Genomic DNA, 24169 nt, shown 5'->3' with positions numbered 1-24169 from the left:
TTTTCTTTATTCTACCAGTTTTCTTTTCCCTTCAAATATTTAGCTTTTCCTGCCTTTAGGGTACCCAGAAATTAACTGGTATTTCACACTTTGGTTTTGAAGTCTTAGGAGTGGTTGGCAAGATAAAATCAGGAGACTGGAAACACAAATTCCTCAGGCCAAGGGGATTTTTGTAGCCAAATTACTTGGTGGCAAAGTTGGCCGGTTTCCTGTTACGTTTTTTTAGCTGCAGAATCAGTTACCAAATCAGTGAAATGTTTTTCTTTCATGAGTAGTTAAAATTTGAAGACATGGTCCTCTATCATTTACAAGAGCTCCTTGGCTCTAATGCTATACCATTAATAGCGTTGTTTTTGTGTAGTTATTATCCCTTTCTATATGATGGGGGAGATGCATGTGAGGAATTTTCATGGCAACAGGAAATTTCACTGGAGCAGGAAATAAGAATGAGGTTTTTTTAACCTCGATAGTGGTTTATATGCCGAAATGGCTTTTTCTAGTAGAGTATGCTGGGTGCCAGAGCACAGATTATATGGATTGCAACTGGGGGAAATAAAGCCAAGCTCCCCACTGCTCGGTACTACCTGATGCAGCTCTCTTGAAATCAATGGAGCTGTTGTACTTTATGCCAGCTAAGAACTTTTGCCTGCAGTGATTGGCTTTTTAATGTGGTCCTGCAGGGCTCTACAGTCGCTGTAAGTCTGTGCTTTTACGTGGCCACATCTTTTCGTTCATTGTCTCCTTTGACTGATAATTGCAAAAGTTGAGGCTGAGCAGAGTAGGCCGGCTGGTATTACTGACAGCGTTTCATGGGTGTGAAGGACAAATGCAAGAGCCTTCCAGAGAAGGAAAAAGTGCTTTTGTTTTGCTTTCTGCAGGCATTGCCATTTAAGGCAGTTCTTTTAACAGGTCTAGTGCTGTTCCCAGGTTGGTTATCTCCTCTGGCTTGACTTGTGACAATTAATAACAAGCAAAGCTTCTTAAATTTGAATGTGAAAAGGGAGATGGCTTGAGCTCCCTCTATTTAAACACTGTTGAGTACTCTGAGTTTAAGCACTGGGTGGTAGAATGGGTTTGAGTGGCTGTGGATCTCAGCACTATATTGGCAACAAAAGAAACCTTTAAGATGTTGAAACCAGTTGTAAAGACCCTTTTCCTAAACCTGATGTCATTAAGGGCTGTGGCTCGAATTCCAGGCCCTTGAAAACCACTTAAACCAAACAGGGCACAGTGACTGTTGCTCTGTTTATTTCTAAATGCAGTTTAGGTTTTGCACACTTGTTACTATGAGATTGCTTGTTTTTAAGAGACAATTGAGTTCTGCGAGCAGGGGTTTTAGGCTTGTTTTGTATCTGCCCTTCCCCTCATTCATGACTCTTGGACAAATTGTAGGAATCTAAGGAATTTAAAGCTGCTCTGTCGTTGTTCTGTGATGTGGTTTGGTGGTGTATATGGTGGTTTTTTAGTGTGTGTTTCCTTTTTTTTCTCCCTGTTACTTAGCGAAGGCCTAAATGAAATTATTTTGGGCTGTAATTTAAATGTCAAGAGTAATTATTGCTGAGATGATCTTCTTACTAGTGCCTTTCACTCTCTGGACACATCTCTTCATCCTGAAGGGTGAACGCAGTTGAGGCCATCTCAAGCCATCTCAACCTGTAAGCTCTGTCCGCAAGAAAGCATTTTCTCTTGCCCACTTTCCAGTGGAACTTTGAGTATCTAATTCATGATCAAGGGACTACTAGGAGTAACTGAGTCTCTCTCATCTCTGGCATAAGCCTGAAAGAGGGCTGGGATTAGCTCAGTGTGGGCTTAGGGTTTGTAGCAGCCATCGGGGGGTCAGCATCTCCTGGGTTATGCCGTTTGGATGATGGGCATTGGCTGCGTGATTCTGCACTATGGGTTTAGAGCAGGTGCTTTTGGAGATTTTGCAACACTAGATTGCTTGAAAAAATTCATGAATTCAGATGTTGGTGTACTATCCTTTGCTCTCGGACTAGCAGCTCTGCTTCCTCAGTTGTAAAATACCCCACTATTTACAAAACATGTGGAATACCTTTCACTTAACAAGCATATTTTAGCACCCTGTGTAACAGTACTCATTAATCTTATGGTGTATTGGTGCAATGGAGCAGAATTCTGCTGTAGTAGTGCAGCTGACCTCAAAACTGTCGGAGGATTTGAATCATTTAAAGCTGGAAATTGGTCATTGTGGTCTGCTACATGGGTTGGTAAGCATGAGAATGGCAAGAACAGCTCATCTTCAACCTCTGTGGTGGGTAGAGGAAATACAAGAGTCTTGGGCTCGTTTCCATAAGGACTTTGACAAGTTGGCAGAGGCAGCTATAACGGTTACTTGATTCACTCTTGCCATAAACTGGGAGTAAGGAAGTTTCCTAAAAGGGGTCTGTTCCTTTAGGTACCATTTCATGGGATAACGTATTGCTTTTCTCTTTGCATTGGCTTTTGCCTCCCTCCAGATTCAAGAGGGAGAAGAAAACTAATCACAGCAACATAGCAAATCCATGTTAATAGTTTTACTATGACCGTGCTTAAAGATATGTGCTGCATGTGTGTTTAAATATGAAAATAAATGGGGTAGAATTTTGATGGCAAGAAAGCTGCTCTGAGTAACAGCTTGGTGTATTCGAATCCAAATGTGCTGCTTCCAAAATGTCATAAAATGTATGTGTAGCATTTGAATGTCTGTGTGCCATCTGTGTGTTTTCTAGTAAAGCTCTGAATAACTTGCTAATCGTTACTGTATGTTGTTCCTTTCTTGAACGCCCTTGGATTGTAAGCAGAATTCCCAAGTTATATTTTTTAGAGGTTTAATTCAGCTGATTATTTGGCTTTACTGGAACTCTGAGGAGGAAATGAAGTCAGGAATTCCTACACCTCCTTGAGTGGTTTGGATTAAGGAGTGATTCCATTAAAAAAACAAAAAGGCCCATGCTAAAAAGTAGAGAATGCAGCTTCCATATGATGAGTAACAGAAGGTGCAAGTTAATGCATCAGTATGGGACAGAAATGGAAGTAATGAAGTGGTTTGAGGAATGAAAGAAGATAATGTAGGCAGTTTGGAGAAGATTGCTTAAAAGCAGGACAAATAAATACTGGAGTAGTCTTTCACGGTAATTGTGTTCAGCGGTAGTAGAAAATCTGTTAGAAACGCACCTCAGGAGGGTGGCAGCTTTTTTGGTTGGAATTGTGAGTAACTTACTACAAACCTGTGGGCAGTGTCCCACTGCTTGTAGTTCTGAACTGCCGTCTTCATGGTGACAATGGGGAACGTAAAGTGAAGCGGGGCAGGAGAAAATCAGAGAGTTAGGGTGTAAGATTGCGAAAAACATGAGTTTGGAAAGCTGGGGCAGGCAGGATATTGAGTGTGACCAGAGTTCAATTCTGGTCTTATTGGAGAGGTCTTGCCTTGGATTGACTTAATGAAAAATAAGAATACGCCTGTAGACTGACCATGAGCTGATTGTGTGTGGTTTCGTGTATATTTCACACGCTTAGGGTTGTGAACTACAGTTGGGTGGATTAATGTGAGTTTCCAAAGCAGTGTTTGAATACAAAGTTCTTTCCAGGTAAATATAATCCCAGAGAGAGAATGGATAAGGGAAACATAGAGTAAAACAAAACAAACACAAAAGAAGGTGAGAAAAAGGCTGAGACTGTGACTCTGTAACTCTGTACATTTTGTAACTGCATAGAATGCTGCTTAAATCGCTGACAAAGCAGCCGGATGCTGCGAAAGCTGGTGTTGGTTTTTTTTTGTTCGAGTTTTTTGTGTTGGTTTTGTGTGTTTTGGTGATTTTGATTTTTTTTTCCCCTCCCTGGAAGTCTCTGGCACGCTGCCCTATCTGTTTGCTTCCTGCACTTTACTTACCCATATCAATACTTTATGAATGAATCGTTTATTGGCTGAGATAACGTTCCTGTTTTACAGCTAGGGAATGGAGGTGCAGATTATCAGCTGCTCAGATGGGTTCAAATAAACAGCATTAAATAATTTGACTGAGGTTAGCGGACTAGCATGTGCTGATTAAGGATCATATCTGACTGATTTGCTCTAGGCTTCTGATGCATTTAAAAGCTTATTTCACCATGAGATAACAGCATATGTTTACCTCAGAGAGCTATAGAGGGAGCTCAGGGTAACAGACTGAGATGTTTAGGGTTGCTGACTCAGTCTCAGTGACAAGAGCACAATCCAGCAATGATACACATTGCCATGGTTTAATCTTCTGAAGAGAATGGGAATTTCTCGAAGGTTTCTTGCTGATTCTTGCATGAGATGGTGCCCGTTCCAGAGCGCACACTTCCACATCACCTCAAAGGATGAATACCATCTCTTTCAAAAGAGGCTGATCTGGTGATATTTGTAGATGAACAGGATGTAAATTTACCAGAAATCTCTTCATAGTTTTTTTTTTTCAGAGCAGATTTTTGTAAGGTGGAGAATACTTGAGGGGTGTGTTTATGTGAACTTATGGACCTCTTCTAACCTTTTGTATCTTGTGTCATATTTGGTTTTGCCAGGTTGCCCTGGACTGGCTCCTAGGTTTAGTTGTGGCATGGTGTGTTATAGCCATACAGACAGCTACTGGTACATCTCCAGTGCCTGTGGGCACTGGAATCACTGGCCAACAACTAATCTTAAATACACCAGGAGTTCTTACGCCATTCGGTCTCAGTGCTGGTCGTGAAGTAGGCAGATACTTGAATAACAGCTTGTCTGGTTTGCAGGGCTCTTGTTTCACACATTTAGATGATGATCATCATCTTGGTGTCTTCCCACACAAACTCCTTCCCTTCATCTCCTCTGACAGTCAGGGCTTGTTTCCATGGAGCTATTTCATCCATACCTTAGGAAACCTTTTTCGTGCTCCCCTATAGACATAATTTGAGGTTTCTATGGCAACATCTGAGGAGGGAAGATCCCATGATACCTGAAGCAAGTAAGACCTGATTCTTGGGAAGCCCCATGTATGGTTGGATGCTCATAACACACAGGATGGCAGTGTTCATGGCCTTATTAGTTTTCTAGCTATGTCAGATATTGTGGAAAAAAGCCTGAGGGACTGCTTGACTTAATAAAGCTCAAACTCTGCAAGTTACAGTTAAAAAAAGGAATTTTGAACAGTTAAACTTTACAGCTCTACACAGCATCGACACAGTTAAGACATTTGAGATCAGCAGTGAGTGGTGTAATGTAACTTCATTCAACGTCAGTCTTGTAGAAAGATAGTAATAAGTCCTGTAAATCATCAGCTTTTGTTTTTAATATTTATAGAGCTTGTAAAATAATAAAAATTATTTAAAAATAAACTGTATATCTAGAGAAAAAAGCTTTTTCTTTTGAACTTGCGGTATTGGGGGGAGGAAGGAGGTAAAATACTCACTATAAATTCTGTGAAGGCCAACACCAACAGAATTGTGCAGTTTCAGGAGTGTCGGGAAGCAGAGCTCATTTGTGTTGGAACCAGAGCAGAGGTAGGAAATGGCTGCAGGTGAAACGGCAGAGTCTGATCTGTGGGGTTCCTACAAAGAATCGGGATGGGAGCTGGTTAGAAAAGGACACGAGACATTTTAGGGGAAAAGACCAAGGCAGGTCTTAAGCTACCTGAAGGACAGCTGTGCCACATTCTGTCCTCAGTGCCCCTGCCCCCCAGCCAGCTGTTTGAATTTGAACTGATTGGAGGTGAAAAGAACCTAGTATAGTTAACAATATTTACTGATCTGATATTAGTGTCACTTAAGGCAAGTAGTCAAGAACAGGCAGGTCCTTCATATGGGTGCATCCACTTCTAGAGATGTTTTACTTCTGATGGAGTTGATGAGAGGTTTTGCTGCTTGTAGTGATTTTTGGATCACATCCTACAGCTTTAATCTTTAAAGATCCTTTGAAGAATCCTACAGAAGGAAAAGGTGCCAGAAACTCTCCTAAGAAACTTAGCCCTGGGTATGTATGTCAGTTCAGTGACTAGAAGTTGCGTTTCAGTGGTATTACCTGAGAGGAATATGGAAAGGCTTTGCTAGTGACTCACAAATAAGATGGTAGATTGTGGCAAATTTTGTGAGTTGGGCTGAAGTGCTTGAGTGTCAGGGGGTGGATTATCAACTATTATATTAAAGAAATGCCTGCAGAAAAATGATGTGAACCTTGGGAAATGCGTGCCTTGAGTCTTCTGTTAGGAAACTGTACCTCTTTGTATTATTGTCACTTGCCTTTTCTCGAATTGAAAGTGACTAATATGGAGCGTGTCCTAGTAAGGGATCAGTTTAATATTAATGTGTCTTTGCTCCTTGGGTTACAGACAGCTGTTGTTTCACATGCAGAGCTTCAGTTCACTTTCTGCTCTTGTTGTGTGTGTATTTTCATAAGCAGCACCTGGAAGTGAAGAAACTTGCATGGAAGCCCAATTCCCGCTGCAGTCCAACTGATAATTCTTGGGAGGAGCGGAGAAACTCCTTCAGGCCTATCCCAGTTTTTACACATCCAGACTGCTGACCCTTTCTAGAGCGAAAAAGGATGTGTGGAATCACTAGTCACTTCTGAAAAGTTGTCTTCAGTGTTTTCTTTGTAAGACCATCTCCTCTCACATCTGTCGCTGCCTTCTGTCCTAAAAACAGATGCAGCAGTCAAGCTGCTGCTTAGGGGAAGCCCAATGTGAGGGGCTTCTCTTCTCCTCCTCAGTGTGTGCCCACCTGGCAGCTGCTCAGTCTCCTCCTGGTCCTTGTGGCAGCTGCTCTAGTAGCAGTTGCTGCTTGCAGTTGCTTTTTGCGCTTGCTGGAATGCCAGAGCAAGCTGTTAATTTACTGCCTTTTCAGACAGATTAGGGCCAGTGTTATAAATGTGAACTTTGTTAGTCATAGTCCTGTTGTGTACTGCCTCTGGCTTTGAAACCGCTCTTAGGATAGTGGTGGGAAGGGACGGGACGTTCAGAGAGCCAAAGAAGATCCTGCCTGATTCTCATACTTTACTCAGCAGGATTTCCTATGATCTGGCGATCCTCCCTATTCCACTTCCCCCACTCCCTCTTTTCTGTCCACACACAAATCCATATGGAGTGTGCCTTTCCTCCAGCACCCCTGCAGCTCCCAAAGGTGTGAAATGAATCCAGTGCTGTGCCTTAGAGGTGTCCCTGCTGAAGACAGCCACAGAAGACTGCCTGTGCTCTCTGCTGTTGGTTTAACCCCGTAAGTGCTGCACGACCATGTGCATTTCATACTGGCTCTTTAAAATGTATAACCTACTTACTGAGCATGTAACTACTTAAACTTAGTCATTTCAGCTCAAACAAGTATCAGCTACCAGAAAGGAGGAAAGTGTGAGCAGAGGATGTGCAACAGTGGGTAGTAAACAGGCTTGTTGATTGTAGCTTGTTTTTTCATGTGAGGCTGTACAGAACAGCTTCCTTGATATCTTTTTGAAGGAAACTGTAATGAGTGCGGAGGAGTCTGCTAGTGGAATTGAAGTGTCAAAGTGCTATACAGAGAAAGCATTATAATGTTATGTAGGTCAGCTTTGCAAAATGGGGATTCTTGACCAGCGATATACAGGTGAAATGACTTAAATACTGTCGTATGGATTTCAAGGTATGTTATGGGTGTTTTCTGGCACCTAAGAAGTGGTTGTTGTGGGCTGCAGTAATGCAAATGCACTGTAAAATAGCTACTGAAGAAAATGCTGCTGTATGTTTATAAAAACTAGCCCTGCACACGGTTTTCAGTTGAATATACTACTCTGTTCCACAGGGACATGGAGTTATAATGTATGTTGAGGTATATGGTCAGCATTCTGAAGTAATTGGTCTGATTTGCAAAGTACATAAGCAACACTAAATGAATAACTTGTATTATGCTGATGTTTTCTAACTATTGTGTGGACAGCTGGCTCAGTCTTCAGTGTTAAAAACATAAAATGCCTTTGTAAACTGATTCCGAGAGGGCTGGGTAACTGCTTCAGTTTGGGTTTGGTCTTAATAGTTGATGTTTGTTTGAAATGTGCTGATCTCTTGAACTGTTCCCCTTGATAACTTTGTAAAATCTGAGGTGGGTGGACATGTTCACACCCCAGTAAATGCACATCTTTAAATGCTCTGAGGGAAGTTTGCTATGTGTATGTGGCTAGAACACAAGAAATAAGCGGGTTTTGTGTCTTGGAGAAGCTTATGATAACACACATTAAAAATGTAGCTGAATGTGTTCTGCTTTCTCTTGAATTGTTGTTTTGGAGGGAGGTGGGGCCCAAAGAATATTTAACCAAATGGGAACTGTTGTATGCTCTTGAAACAAGAGTGATGACGTGTTCGTCAGTAGAATGATGGCTAAAGAGAATTCACTTTCCCGATTGTTAACGGTTTAGGATGCTGTGTGGAACAGTTGATGCAGCTTTGGCAGGAAATGCTCACGTCTTCCCTGGGGTGCAACAAGGGACTCTCGGCACATCTTGCTGATGGTTTTCACTGCCGATCCCTCTGCTGCAGTCGGTGTTGGATGTCCACCGCCTTCCTGCAATTCGTATTGACAGCACTGAGCATCCCACCTTAATAACAGACTTAGATTAGTGGTATCCAAATTCTGCACGGTAAATGAGGCAGATGAGTGTCACATCCGCTGCTGTCACAGTTAAGAACAAGTGTCTGAAATGGAGCCTGTGCTGCTCCCAGGCCTCTTGGCAGCACAAGGCCGGCTGTGGCGGGGGAAGGAGGCTGAGATACGCTGACTCAGCTCGTGTCAACCTATAAACAGCTGCAGTGCTGTCTTGGGGCGTTTTGTTCTAGGGAAAGGGAACACTGCAACGTGGTGCTCTAATTTTACATCTTGGTTGATTTCTTCTTTCTTTTGATTCCTGTAGCAAGAGTGTGTGGCGGTTGTGCTTTTGGTTTTGTTTCTTTTTTAAGTCCTTAGACAAGTCATTTGTGGTTTTCCCTTGTTGCAGTCTTAATATTTTGCCCTAGCTTCATATGAGAAAATGGTTTGTGTAAGCACCTGCTGAAAGTGTTTGTACTATGTGATGTTAAGTAAATATCTAATTCCTGCAGCGGATTGAGTTTTATGTGGGCAATGCCAGCCAGCAGTGCCTAGAGATGCAGATTCTCTACTGCCAGGCAGTGCTGACTTGTGTGTTCACAAGTTGGGTGTCGTTCTTCTGGAGAAGGGCTGGTTTTCCTAGAGCTAAGAATCTCAATTCTTCATGGATGTGAGTTTGCTGGAGTGATTGGGGACTGACAGATGATGATTATGTTTATTTGTGTGACAGAAACCTTCTGGATGTCTTGAGCAGATGCTGTTGAATCCTCACTTCTTGAGGGGGAGAGACTCAGCCTGCTCATCCATCTGTCTGGGCTTCTGCCTTGTTATTAAGTGCTATATTTTAGACTAAATGGGCAGATTATTTTGATCTGACGTGTTAGGAGATTTATTTTTGTAGTCTTGGACGTGCAACTCTTTGCATAGGTATTCTTATACATGATTTGTCTGTCCATCTAAATTAGGAAAAAAGGGGTAACGATGTCTGCACAGCAATTTATTTCACTGAGCACAAGTACCTTGTAAAAGGTTCATTAGCAATTATTCTTATCCAAAAAACCTGCTCAGTATGGGAGTATGAATTTCACTGAAAGCTGGTGAAATTCCTATAAGATTCAAGGATTATCTGAATCCTATTGAGCTGTGACTATGCAGAACAAAAATACGAGTATGAACAAATCTCTTCCCCTCTAAGCCTTATGGTCTTTTTAGGGAAAAGCTGGTAGAAGTATTAATTACCTGTGCTGTACTGGAGATTAATTTGCTACCTGCAGACTTTCAGTGGGATTCAAATGGTAATTCTATATAGTGGTCGAAGCAGCTCACGAACTTTAAGCATTTGCTTTCCAACATGCTTAAAACAAGGGATGACTTAAAACTCACTGATATGACTTTGGAGACAACGACACATGTTTGTATAAATATTTAAGATGCAACAGGTCCGATCTTGGGGATGAAATACAGGATCATTCTCTTTGGAGGCAGACCAAGTTGTACTGGAAGAGAAGAAAGATCAACAGGTCCCCTGGCTCTGTCCCAAAAAGATGGCAACAGGTTTGCTGCTTTCTCAGCCTTCAGGAATGGCGTTGGGCAATTGGCAGTTGTTCTAGTGCTATCGATACCATTTTAGCAACGCATAATTTTAAAGCCCATTGGTTATTTTAGATTCAAATTAACTACTTAAATAAGCTCTGTGCCATAGATTTAATTATGGATGTTATTCACAGGGACACCAATTTATCTGAAGTAGGAGATCGCCAGATTCCAGTATAATAAAGACAGACATTTATCTCATGCCTCACTGGGCTTCTCCTTACTGGGGCTTTTTCTTTTCTGTTTCATCTGGCTTCTTTTTATTACAGCTTTATAAAGGTGTCATTGTGCAGTTTAGCCATAGGCAAATTGATGAGAAGCCCAGAAATATAATTAACAAAAATAATCTAATAAGTGTCATTGTTTGCTTGGATCTAATACAGGTTGGCTGGGAAGAAGTGGGAGTAAAATTGCATGCAGGCAAGAATGAGTGGCAGATATATTTATAACTAATGAAAAGATTCTGTGAGGAACTAAAGATTCATTCCTGCAGAGGTTATTGACTCATGCTGAGTCGGGGCTGAATAATTTGGTAACAGAGTCAGAACTTTGGAAACTAAATTAACAGTTCAAAGATTTCATCTCTGCCTGTTTTCTGGTTATGTTCCAAGTGTAGGGACATCATTTGCTGGAACTGCCTTTTTCCCCTCAGCCCTCACAGCAGCTGGAATTTGACCCTGAGAATAAGATGTTGTTCTGCTTGTAAATTATTAGTTCAGTCTTTAAAATGTACAACAAAACAAAAACCATGTTTAAAGACAAACAGTTGAAATTAGAGATGCCTTGAAATCACACTATTTCCACACACCTCCCCGATGTTCTCGATCCCTCCTACTTTATACACACTTAAGATTGGCGGCGGGTCATATTTTAACAAATGCAGTTCCCCAAGTGGGTGAATAGGATCAATAGGTGACTGTGTACCTGTATTTAACAGCATCTTAAAAGCAAACCGAGCGTGCAGCACAAGCCAGGCTGTTAAGTGCCGGCGGCTCCTGGGGCACTAGGGAGCAGCAGGCTCCCGTGGGTGAAGGCTCCCCCACCACTGCTCTGCTTCTGCCATGCTGGGATTTCAGGGGCTCTGTGAACTTCAGAAAGCCCGACCAAGCGTAAAGCTCGTCTTACTGTAGAGACATGTCCAAAAACCTCAGGTCGAACAAGTGCTCCATTGTGGATGCTTCACTTAAGTCACAGGTCAGATGGTGAGACAAACGGACTTCGTAATGTGAACTTAAGATGCTATTTTTTCTAAAATTTCTTTAGGTGGCAAAAAAAGCCCTGTTTTCTGGATCACAAGCAGTCAGGCTGAATGCACGCTTCAGCTCTAATGAAGGAGAAAGAATAAACTACCTAATTTTCTATTCACCACGTTGAAATGGATGATTTGTCTGTACTCTTCTTGGTGACAGGACGTGGAATTTTCAGCTCTGTTAGCTCAGATGCACTCTTCACGTCTGCAGGACTGTACATTTTGTCTTTTGAAGATTGCTGTGTGAGTTATGTACTTTCTTTAATTAAACTTACACGGTGCTAACACATTAGGCAGCTATCTTAATCTCAATTTTATCTGCAAGGAAATTGAGACAAAATGTGAAATGGCTTTCCCTGAAGGACAGAGAAGTCAGATTGCATCCCAGGAACCCTGATAACCAGTCTCAGCAGTAATCTCGCTCATGCCTCATCTCCCTGGCTTGAAGGAAAAGTAAAGCCTTTCAAGAAGACTGTTACACTGGTTGCAATGCTGTGTGAATTGCTCAGACTGTTCACAGGGTGGGAAGGGTGATGTGTGGTGCAAACTGTGCCCACCGAGATCACAGCTGAAACCTCTGAGTGCCACTCAAATCTAACGGGCCTGCTGGGTAAGTCTTGGTACATAGAAATGGGAAACAGTATTCAACATTACATAAAAACCCAAACAGCTGAAGACGTATCAGCTATTTACTTCTGTGGCTGCTTTTATATTAAAAAGGCAACAAACCAAAGGAAACTTTTTAGTTTATGGTCATTACTGGTGTTTGTAGCTGTGGGGATAGATGAACTAGAGCACAGTCTGGGCGGATTGAAGTTTCCCCCCAAAGCCCTTGACTCTGACCTAAACCGAGTGCGGAGTTTGATCCTGCTTTTCCCAGAAGTCTCACAAGAGTGTCGTAATGATAATTTGGAGGGGAAATGTGGGAAGCAGCTCTCTAGCAATCGCAATGTAACCTGACAGTTCTGAGCTATTTCCTTAAAAGATGACCATTAGACTGATCCTCTGCAAATCTTTGGAACTAGGTCAGTGAGAGACTGTGTGGCACTTGAAATCGTGTGTATATTTAGCAGTGTGCATTAGCAGTGTAACATACTCTGCAGCAAAGGCAACATTAGCCTTAGCAAGTAAAAAAGCAGTAACAGATTGCTGCTGGCAAGATGTAGCTGGGAGCATTGTGTGTCATGTTTGGGCAGTAGCTGTAATGACTGCTGCTGAGACGTAAAGGATCTGCTACATTCCTTAGTGTATTGCAGGGGCGTTTATCAGCTGTTTCACACCTGTGCACTCAGGTGTATTCAACTTTTTAATGAGAACTGGGTGAGCTTCTCACACCTGAGTGGGCAATGGGATTTCTCTTGACAAATAGTTGAGTGTTTTTTAGTGTGCTTGTGTTCCTTGAGCTGGTGTGCACGTTTCCTTGTGCAGCTCTGCGTTAAATACGGCAAACTTGACTGACCTGAGCTAGTGCAACAGGTATTTTAGCTGGAGAGGGAAGAATGAACTGTTCAGAGACCTTTTGTACTCAGAGGCTTGTTCTGCCGTGGTTAATGGTGTGTGCTGTGACCCATTAGGTAGGTGCTGTGCAGGTAGAGAAATTTGGACAGAGGCCTCTTGCTTCCTTTGTATATGATGTGTGTAGTACAAACCAAATGCCAAGCTCCTAGAAAAATTCATTCTAAGGAGTTGTTCTGTTTCGTGAGGGACTTGAATTGATTTGATCTGCCTTAGATCCCCGTCCATAAAGTTACGAGAATAAATAAGTTTCCCTTTCGGATGCTCAAGCGAGAGGTCTTGAGCAGTGTTAATAGGCAGAGCCACATAATTCACTTCAGTTTGAAGTTGTAAAGAAAACTCAAACTGAGAACAAGGTCGTGGAAGCTTTGTCCTGTTGCCATCTTCTGGTAAATTACTCTTACAAAGTCATGACACTGATTTAATTTGTTTTGCTTGCTATCTTTGAGGAAAAGTACTGCCTGAAGGAATTAACTGTCATTAGGTCGTTAAACTACAGGAATGGTTATTAAACAAGGATCTAGCAACACACAGGCTCTCCTGGAAATAAAATGTGCTGTTGTGATTTGTACAGAAATAGAGCTTGATCGTGCTTGGTATTTTTCACTGTGTGGGTCCGGTGTTTGAGCTGTCTCTCATTACATAGCTTCTCTTTCTGTGAAGAACATCAGACAGGTGGCCAGCATCCTCTCGCTAAAATAGAAATACGCTGAGAATGTTGGAGTGCAAATAAGTGGTGCTTACTAATCAGCGAAGTACTTGGAATTAAAGGGGTAGTCGTCATGCATGTGTACCCTGTCCTCAGTGGAAGGACTGTCACAGCACAGCCTGAGAATTGTGTTCAGGTGAAGGGGTGGGGAAGGATCCCCTGTATTGTTGAGTTCCGCTGGTGTTCAGAGAGGCTGAGGGTGAAGAAATGGTACCGGCAACAAAGAGCAGGCTGGTGAAAGGGCCAGTTTTTCCTTGCTGAAACAAGTGATTACCAAATGCTGCTATTGCCCAGGCCAAAGTAGTGCGAGTCTCTTATTCATTAATTAGATAGTCTGTGAGGACTTTGAGGGTTTGCAGTGTCTACTGTTTATTGCTGAAGAAATCACGCAGAAGTGCAAACTGTGACCCTTATTTGCACTTCTGCAAATAAAGGAGAATCTTGCATAGTTGATAAAAGATTTCACACGAGATTAAGGTGGTTAATACACGGAGCAAAACTTGTTTAGATAGTCTCCAAAGGGCTACTGAGCCCTTCTGCAAAGTTGCACATACTTTGTTAAAATTTAGGAATGATATTGTGGGGTTTTGATTTCCAGATGCTACAGGAAGAAGATGAAAGCTAATTCTCTGTGTTAGTGGGTAGCTGGTAATATATTATGTGCAAGTGACTTCTGAATGTGTGACCACATGAAAGAAATCATGGCAACAGGTGGCTGAAGTCATCAGATTTCTCTGTGTTGCAGGGGAGGAAGAGAAGGTCTCTGCCTTTGAAAGGCAGAGAGGATGCACAGCTACTCCTGCAAGTCTTCACATTTGGAATAGTGGCGTTCTGTGTAATCTGTAGGGTTTTGTTTCTTGGACTTGAAAAACCCTGTTATTGCACTTGGCTCTTCTGTTGAAGTGGGTGTTTGTAGAAGGCGTTCTGATCGTGTGTGTACTTGCTGCATAGATACCAAGGTGCCAGGAGCTCTGGAAATTGAAGAGTTACTCTAGCTATTAGGTTACAGGATGAGCAGAGTGAAAAGGACGGTACAACAAAGTAGAATCTTGCCATTGAGGATTGAAAACCTAAAACTAACCAAAACATATAATTGAGATGTTTCATTCCCCCTTGTTCCTCCTGTTATGAATCTTCCCTTTCTGCCACAGCGAGTTCTCTGTGTCCTAGATGGCAGGTTTGATGTTCAAAGTTCCTGTGAAGTTTGTTTTCAAACAAAACTGAGGCAGTCCATGCAAGAACAACTATTTTGATTTGGGTTTACAAATATTTTCTAACTTGGAAGTAATATTTTTAAAGGTTCAGGCAGTTGAACAATGAAAACTAAAGCTGTGTCAGGTTGATTTAGAGATGCTTTTTCTCTGACAGCATGCTTGAAATGTACACGGCTGAATTCTAGTCACTCCCTTAGAGAAGTTCTATGTCGGTCTTCCCACTTGATAATACCACTTAATTTAGGAGCAATCAGTAAAATTTGGGGATCTCAATGGACAACGTCACACTGTTTTTCCTGACTTGGTCTCCTTACCAGAATTTTGCAAGGCTTGTCTTTAGGCTGCTATTCCTCCCAGTGCTTGACCCTTATTAGTTTCCTTAGCATAATAAATGGCTGGGAATCTTCCATGTAGTATGTGTCTTTCCCCTGGTCTGAAATGTTTTGTGTGTCTAATTGTCTTTATGTGGTGTCTTTGGTTCCTGGACCTGAACCCATCCGTCATCCACTGTCATTTTGGAAGCAGCATTGCTCTCCAAGAACTTTTATCAGCTTTCACTTGTGTGAACCTGAGCTAAAAAATCAAACAGCCTTCCAGTTCTGATGCTGCCGGCTGCTGCTGCCTTTTGTAGCTGTTCCTCAGTCCCTCTCCTTTGTCTTTTAGGGGAGCAGTCAATGGGGATAAAACCCCCCTCGTTGTGAAAGAAACCTGAAAGTCTGCGTTTGCTCCTCCGCAGGGTGGGCTGTCTGAGCAGGAGGTGGGGCAGGTGGAAAGCCTGCCCAATTGGTTTCCACAGAGGGCTGTTATCCCTTCTGCCGCTTTTTCATTTGGTTGATTTGCAGCAGCAGCATATTTGGTAATTTAAACCCTGTCTCTTGGGATTAAGAGCGCAGTTACACTTGCAACAGCTGCCTGCCTATATTTTACCCACTACAGAAAAAGAACAGGCTGCTCCTCCTACTCTTCCTCCTGATTTTTATCTAGTATTGTTGCTTCCCTCCCTCTCTTTGTTTCTCTTTCTGACCTCCTCACAGCTCCACGCCGCTCCACTCCATGCTTGCTTCGTCTCTTGAGAAGACCACAGCTGAGTTTCCTAGCACAGCCCCAGGAGATTTGCTTTCCTGAGCCAACATTAGGCAAAGAGGACAGAAGGCAAAGGCGGGGGGGTGGGTGGGGGAAGCCGAAAGTGAGCCAAGCCATTGCTGACAACCCGTGTCTCGGTGCTAAACCCACTGCTTTGAGAGAGAGACCCAGCAGGGGACGGACTCCGTTTTGTAGAGCAGAGGAGAAAAGAAACTTGAAACTTGGCTTCCTTTGTGGCATCTCTGTGTCCTGAACATCCCCTCCCTACCCTGCTGTTTAAATGAAAGCACGTGAAGAACATGAGGTTTCCTGCTTGAGAGGGAGGGCAGTACTGGACTGGGTGAGGGAGGAGGAAGGCAAGTTGTAGTTTTGTGGTGTGGTTTACACCGAGATCAGAGCTAGTGTGCCTGTGGGTGGGAGCAAAAGAGAAAGGGCATCTGATGCCAGCTGCCAATATGACAGAAACCCTGCAGCTCCCAGCACTGCAAGTCCCAGAGCAGCAGGTGCTGGAGGGTGGCCCTGCCTGGTCCAGTTCGTCCACCCCAACCCTGCGCAGGAAGCGCTTCAAGATGAGGCGGATGAAGAATGTGCAGGAGCAGAGCCTGGAGGCCGACAGGTATCAGGATACTCCTTCCTCCAGCAAGGAATACCTGCAGCTCCCATCCATTGAGATCACCCCCTCCAGTGACGAGGACACTCCCTGGTCCAACTGCTCCACACCCAGTGCCTCCCCGCGGCGCAAGCGCTTCCTCCTTCGGAAGTGGCTGCGTGTGAGAGAGAAGAAGGAATACAGTGAGAGCAGGTATGTTTTTGGCCACTTTCCCTTCCGTGCTTCCAAGAAGAGCCTGTCTGCAACAGGCAGGGAGGGTCTGTTGTTCCCCTAGGGATCTTTGCGTACTTCTCGTTGGGACTATGTCCTCAACTAGTGACTGGAATGGGTAATGTAGTTGTAACCAGACATGCCGATGACAGACCAAATGGCATAATCCTTACGTGCCAGCAGCAGGTCTGTTAGAAATGGTAGTGCTAGGATCTGTCCTTGTGCGTGGTCCTCTGCGTCCCTTCTACAGGTAGCACACAGCCAGTGAAAAGAACTCCTGAGGGAGCCTGCCCTGAAAGTATCAGTGATGAGACTTAACTTTATTAAGGTGTCATGAGGAGACTCTTGAGAGAGAGAAGGTGACCTCTCAGTTGGGATTACCAGGATAGAAAGTGATGATGACAAACCTTTTTCAGCATTTTTTTGGTGTTGGTCATTCCTAGTGCTGAGACGTTGTCTGAAATCCTCAGTCCAGTAGGTGATACCGGGAGAATGTGAAGACAGGAGAGAGAAACAAAGGAGCCTTGTGTCTAGTAGGTGGGTTTCCATGTCAAGATGTCTGGGTTCAGCTCTTGGCTGCTTTACAGACTTGAAAGTCACTCAGTCCTTCAGCTCAAAAGGGGACTAATTGTTCATAAAGACCTCCAAGAGCTTGTCAACACAGGAAAATGAATCCCTAGGAAGTTATTATGTGGCCATACAAAGAACAAGCTATACCTTCTGTAACCCTCTGCAGATGCAATCAGGGTCTACAACGCGCATGTCAGAGTGGAACAACCTACCTTTCCTGAAGGCCAGAAATACACAAGATCCTTGTGAAGTTGCTCCAAGAAATGAGTGTATTATAAATCCTTATATGAGCTTAATGTGGGCCAGTTTTTCTTTTGGTACTCTGCAACTCCCATGCAGTTCATGTTGGGTTTATGCCTGAAGGTATGTACTGCACTTCCATACAAAACCTCCTCTCGTACTCTCTCTGCACCCAAGGTACTAGGTTGACTTACTGGCTTCAGTGTTTATAGGACAGATTTTTCTTCTTCTGATGTCCACTCCAATAATGTGGATCATTAAGACATTTCTGCCTTAGCCCTGATTATGTTTGTAAAGCGGTGACTGGCAATGAGCTGAAGTGGTTGATGGATTAGGAGGCATTAGCATACCAAAGTCAGCATGGCACCTCCTTTCTTGTGTAGAAGGCTCCAAATCTATCCCGTATGCAGTGGGAAACAGGATATTTTCAAATCGATCTTGTCCTGTTCTAGTCTGGAGCCAAAAGAAAAAGCAGTTTGCCCGTCACTTTGTGCTGAGCCTCTGGGCTTGTGGCGTGGAGATGATCACTGGGCTTTCAAAACTCAGAAGGCTTGGAAACAACACAGAGAAAGCAGAATCTGTGGGGAGTCACAGAAAGAGTGATGAACCCTAAAGGTTTTGTGGCATTGATTTGAAGGACTAGCAGCTAGCACTGTGGGGCAAACATTGCTGTGCCCCGAGGCTGTTACATAAGAACGCCTGTTCTAAAATAGCAGGGCAGGAAGCTGGCTTTGTGTAAAGTGAATAAATACTGCCTATCTTCCCCTACTTTAGACTTGGTCATCTGGAGCACTGGTTCTTGCTGCCGTTGTATTATGATGTTCCTGTTTGCAACAGATGCTGGAAATGTCATTTACCGTACTGTTCATTTAAGGGCAGCAGGAACTGCTGTACTAGAGCGAAGGCTGAAGCACTTCAGTGTTTTTTCCACCAAGCCCTGTCTCAGGATGATGGAGCTTGAACTGTCCAGCTGGTGAACTGTGACACCATCGTAACAGGCATTCTCGATGTGGTCAGTGTGCCGTACATCGGCTAGGAGTGCCGGTACACTTGCCAAATTTCACCAGGTAAAGGGGGCAGCCATCAGCCTGTGGTTTCCTTCCAGTCACTCCCTCTTTCTAGTTAAACTGTTATCAAGTAACAAATTGGGGTTTTTTTGAGTCCATAACCTTTACCCCGTTAGGTAGCCAACCATCTGCCTGTTTGGGACAGGCTTTTCCCAGGAGAGCTGCTAGTTGAGAGCAAACTGCACCAGCTGACTTCTTCCAGTGATGCATGTGCGCCTTGCATGCCCCTGAGCAACAGCAATAGCTCTGTGACCATTAGCATACAGTAGGCATCCAAGTGAATAAACAAATGCTTTCAGGACTCAAAGGCTGCCTGTAATGCTCAAGGTCTGGTGAAGGCTGGCTGCTTTTTTCATCCAGACTCCAGCCTGTAAAACATTCTGTAGCACTGCTTAGTTGTTAGCCTGGATATTGTTAAGGTTTGTTTACCTGCTGGTTCTCGAAGAGCTGTTAGGTGACTGTTAGAGCAGAAGACGGACTGTTTTTCTTTTCATTAGACAGCTGAGATGGCATGGAAGAGCCTTGCTTGCCTATGACACGGTTTTGTTCAAGGTGAAAGAGCAGGAAGAAGCCATTTCCCAGGGGTAGGACTTTACCTGTAACTTGTCCGTGTTCAAAAGCTTGATGATCCGAACTGCAAGTTCAGTACTCTAGAGGCCTATACTGATGATAAATAGGATGATTTTATAATCTGTATTCCTCATCCATCATTTACCACCCACGTAATGATAGAAGTTATTTACCTGCATGCAGCTTTCCGAAGTATGAACTGTGCTCAGATTTTTTCATTAAGATGTGATGACGTGCCTTTCCACACAGGTCAGGAGATGCAATCTGTCAGCATTTTGCTATGCATGTAATGAACATGCATTATTGATGTGGGGATGTGAGACTGTATCTGCTTTAATTTATTATTCACTACTTAAAGCCACCCTCGCTAGTAATCTCTGCAACTGCGTGTGATTCTTGATGTGTAAGGCAAAAACCACTTGGGCTTAAAGGACTGCTCTCATTTCAGCCTAAAATCAGTGTTGGAATGAGATCCTGTGCTTCCACCCTTGCACTGGCAGAAGCTGAGAGTAAATAGGGGGCCCTGCGCTATCACTGCCTGATTTAGGTTCATGTGAATGCTCAAGAACAGTATGTAAGTAATAGTTGAGCTATAGTAAATATTGTGTTTTTCAACAGTTTCCTGTGAGGTGCTCACGCTGAGCAGAGATTGTACTAGTGGTAATCTGAACATGCTCCCCTGCTGTGGGAAGAAATAAGCCAGAATGCCAAGGATGGTAAAAGGTTTGAATCATCTTTTTCCCGTTGTTATTCCTTGCTGAGTTTGCCCTTGCAGGAGGTCCTGGCAGCTGTTGTGTCCCGATGCCTCCAGTCCTTCCCAGAGCTCCCTTTGCCCCCAGCTCTCCAGGTTCACCTGTTTTGTTTTCTGAGAGCTTGTCCAGAAGTTAGATTGGATCAGTCACAGCACCAGACTAGTTAGTAATGGGATTTAACATGTTGGTGCTCCAAATAATGTAAAATTTGTTCATTTTGTTGGATCAATGGGGAATGAGACGGTCTTATAGTTGTTGACATTGCTAAAAATGAATGTATTCTGTACATAGAAAAGGCTATAGAGCCTCTAGCATAATGGAAATGTAACCAAAGACAACTGTGGTCTTCAGATAATACCAGTGGCAGTATTTACTAACAGAAGAAGTACTTGATGAAGAGAAAACTGTTACAGTGCTGTGCTGCTTGTCATGAAGGAGAGAACTCGGAAGGCTTGGAGGACTGAGGTTTGGTTCATTTCATGCCATACAGTTCCATGAAGCTGCCAGATGAGTAACTCTGTAAATGTGGTAGTTCTCGGTTACTGTGGCTCTCATAAACTATGTTTGAGTTTTAGGTTAGAGGAGAGGAAATGGGGCTTCTCCTTAGAAATACAAGAAGCAGCTGCAGCAAGTGGTGATATGTGCATACTGGCATTGTAAAGCCATTTTTGCTTTTTCAAGTTGGGATAAAAATCGTATTCAAATCTCATTTGTGTTGAGATACCAACAGCTCCACAGTGATTTCACGATGGAAGAGGCAAATGGGTTGCAATTTGTCATGTTTTACTTGCAGCTGGAGTTGGTTAATTGAGGTTTTTAAGAAAACAAGTTTTTCTTCAGTATGCAGAAGCCTTTCAAATAGTGCAAAACTGTGGGGTTTATCTCCACCATAAATGGGGGGTGTGTGATCAGAACGCCTGTTGTTCAGTCAGCAGAAGAACGTTGATTTAGTACTTGGGGTACCTGGGTAAATTGTTTGGGAGCAGTGAGGCGGAGGAGTGGTGGAGGTTGACTCTTCCAAGATGTAATGGTTCAAAGGCAGGGTTAATCTGTACTGAAAACTCTTCATCAGCTTCCAAAGTAATAAGTCATGTTAGGAGTCTGCATGAGAATTGAGGACAAACTGCAGGGTACAAGCCTTAAAGTGATGTTCAGTGCCTTTGGAGTTATAAGAGAGAAAGGGGCGCACTGTGTACCCAGAGATTTCACCTTGTCCAAGCTGAACTGTATAATTGTTGTGCTTTAGAGTAAGATAAGCTTGCTTTGCTGATTTCCTTAGATTTTTAACCAGCTATCAGCCTTCTCTGGATACAAAACTGTATCTAAAAGCTTCCCCCTATATTACTCTTCAATACCAATCATACCTTTCCTGTATCCTTGTATTATCTCCAATATAACAGTAATTTGTTGTGCCATCTCAAAGGAATGCTGTCATCTTACAAGCAACTCAACCTACAATGGACTGAAAAGCAGAGTAAACCAGTACACTATGCATTTCAACCACTCTGTACATTTTAGGGAATGGAACAGCTGCACTGTCTGCTGTTCAGATTGCTGAAATGACTTTCTTTGTGTGAAAAGCCCACAAGCTTTTACAAAGCTTCCATGCTCAACTCTGTTGTAGTGCAGCGTAGCTCATGGTGAATACGATCAAATAGACAAGTAAAACCTAATTTCACTCTCCTAGTCTGAGTTTTAGTTTCTTGTAATTGTGGGTTCCCTGATGACGAGTGGGTAAGGTGGTGTGTTGCAACATCTGACTTCCATTAACTTTTAAACCCTCATTGGACGGACTTTCTGAAAGAGAAATTTAATGATGGGTGGGTGAGTATGAAAAGGTCTAAGGTTCATCTTGTATAGCTGTCCAGAAGTGAACTGTCACATGCGTTACCAGCATTGCAGGTGCTATCGTTGGGCTGCGGTATATCGGGAATTCTCCTTGGGTAAGTTGTGTTCTATCTGCTTGATGTGAATTGAAATGGCAAAGTCTTGTGGGAGGCTTTTTATGAAGAAACAAGTAGTTATTAGAAACAGTCCCTGCTATGATTTCTCCTGTCAAAAGGGTGATAATTTCTTTGAATTAGGAGGGACAGTGCGGCTCCTTTTGCGCTCTTTCCAAACCAGTTCACTGGGCCATAATTAAGCTCAGAAGTGCAGGAAGATGTTTATTTGCTTTTGGAGTAAATTGTTCTTACCCCACTGTTGATTTATAGCTTGAAGCCATATGGAATTTTTATTCTCTGATGATTCTTTGTGCAGTGAGACGCTTCAGAAAAGAGTGACTAACTGTGTGGGTGTGGGAGCAGAGAATTAAATGTCCCCTTGCTGAGAGGCTTTTGTAAAAATGTTTACCTGTCTTGGCTCTGATGGTAGAACTCTATAGTGTGCAATGGGAACACAAGCAAAGTGTGCTCTGTGGAACTGTACGTGCCCACACAAGAGGCATGTCTGTGATTTCTGTGCAAGCATATACTTAAAATCTGTAGCTGAAAGTCCCATATACTGTGAGTTTTGTGGTTTTGCGTGTCCAACCTCAAAGGCCAACTTCTGTTTTATTTGTTTGAGGATTTTATAAACTCTGATCACTTTCTTCTGCAAGCTTCAGCCTGCTTTCCTTTCTGTTTTCTTAAAATAAGGACCAGTTTTCTGCCTCATGTTCTGAACAAGTAGCAAAAAATAGCACACAGCGCTGGGTATGTCTCTGGTCACAGAGCTCCTTGGTGGTTCTAGTTCTTCCCCGCCTGTTTGGCTGTATTTTGTCATTCCTTGCAAGTATGAAGACAAGATTATAGATCAACTTCTAAGCCTTTTCCAGGATTTGTGATTTGGGTGGCTTTGGTATTGTATTTGTATTTCTGTGCCTTTGGGCAACGTGATGTGCAGGTCTGTGTACAGTACAGTAGAAGCAAGAATGTGTATGCATACTGGCTTGATTGGAAGGGTTCAGGTTGTACCGGCAGCGGTTTTGGCACAGCCGGTGTGCTCAGGCGGGTGTTCCCGGTGTCCCTGGTGGGACTGTGCAGTTTGTGCTGAAGCCGTGTTGCCACGACTCCATAGCCAGTGGTGCCCAGGTGAAGCAGATGAAATCTAGCCTGGGAATTTACGCTCTTTGTGCTGCAATCTGTTACCTGCAGGTAGAATCAGATGAATGTACTGTTCAGGAGGAAAGCTTTTGCAAATAAAAGCAGCTATGGATATGAGAAGCAGAAACTGAGTGCCTGGAGCAGGCGGAGGCTGCTGGAAGACGGACTAAGGCGAACTTCATACAATAGATGCGTACGGAAAAATCTTGCCCCAAACCACCTTTTTAAAGGAGGAGAGTGACATCTTGTGGGCTCAGCACGCAACTCTCACCAGAAATTCAGTGCTGGCCACTTCATCCTTAGTAAGAATTTGTTTTGACTGCTGCTGTGTCCTGCTGCCTGGAAGTTGGGGTATATCAACGTGCAGCAGTTTGGTGTTTGAATGTTAAGCTGTAAGGAGCTGTTCTGGGATGGCATGATGAAACACTGTAAGGTCACTTCTGTATTTCAGAGAGTTGCTAGGAAAACCTCAAAGTGGCTTCAAACCAATCATTCCTGTTGTAAATCAGATATGAACTTAGTGTTGTTCTCCATTTGCCCCCCTAAACACGAAGCATGAACCTTGCATTTTTCTTGGTCTGGCTTTAAACCAGAGTGTTTCATAGGGACTTATACAAACCTGTCTCATTGCCTGTGTTTTCCTGTCTCATTGCAGCAGTCAGCAGAGCAGCCAGCAAAGCAGCCACGATGACGACTCCTCCCGATTCCTGAGCCCTCATATGCGTGAGGACAGGTGAGTTTGTGGCTAAATTGGGGGAGCGCCGGGAACGACTTGGTGAAATTACATGGGCTGGGATGGTTGAGGTCCTTATTTATTTTTCCTGTATTTCTCAGTTGTTTAACGTGTGATATACATTGGTTTTATCAAGGTGTATAAAAGATGAATTTTTTTAATCTACTTAAAGGTAGGGCTTGTGGGACAGATGCATCCAACTACTGAAGCAGCCTGAATTTTCTTTGGAGACTCCTTTCCCAGAACTGTAGTTGGTGTAGAAAGCTTCATCAACTTGCTGTGTATTCATGATAAGCAGCTCTGATCCTTGAAAATACACAAGGGAATTTTTGTATGTGGTTCTTGTCCTCAGCAAAGACAACAATGAACTTGGTTGTAGCTGGCTTTTGATGTGGTCTGACAGTCTGATGTATCTAGAGCTCATGTCTAGCAG

At 43.2% G+C, this 24169-nt stretch overlaps 1 protein-coding gene across 8 annotated transcripts in view; it reads left to right on the top strand.

Annotated features, from left to right (window-relative positions):
* The window catches only part of GRAMD1B (GRAM domain containing 1B), a 106014-nt gene that overhangs the window by 6378 nt on the left and 75467 nt on the right, over positions 1–24169 (top strand). For 2 of the 8 annotated variants that reach the window (XM_065040528.1, XM_065040527.1), the window contains exons 1-2: positions 16076–16703; positions 23659–23736. In XM_065040528.1, the coding sequence (XP_064896600.1) occupies positions 16342–16703; positions 23659–23736 (440 nt within the window). In that variant the 5' untranslated portion in view covers positions 16076–16341. Of the gene's footprint in view, positions 1–16009; positions 16704–21844; positions 21864–23658; positions 23737–24169 lie in introns of those variants that run through there. The other 6 variants (XM_065040544.1, XM_065040532.1, XM_065040530.1 and 3 more) reach the window with 6 other exon arrangements.

The sequence above is a fragment of the Columba livia genome, chromosome 24 (genome assembly GCF_036013475.1).
Source record: "Columba livia isolate bColLiv1 breed racing homer chromosome 24, bColLiv1.pat.W.v2, whole genome shotgun sequence".
Lineage (NCBI taxonomy): Eukaryota > Metazoa > Chordata > Aves > Columbiformes > Columbidae > Columba > Columba livia.
This window is presented reverse-complemented; position numbering and strand designations above follow the sequence as displayed.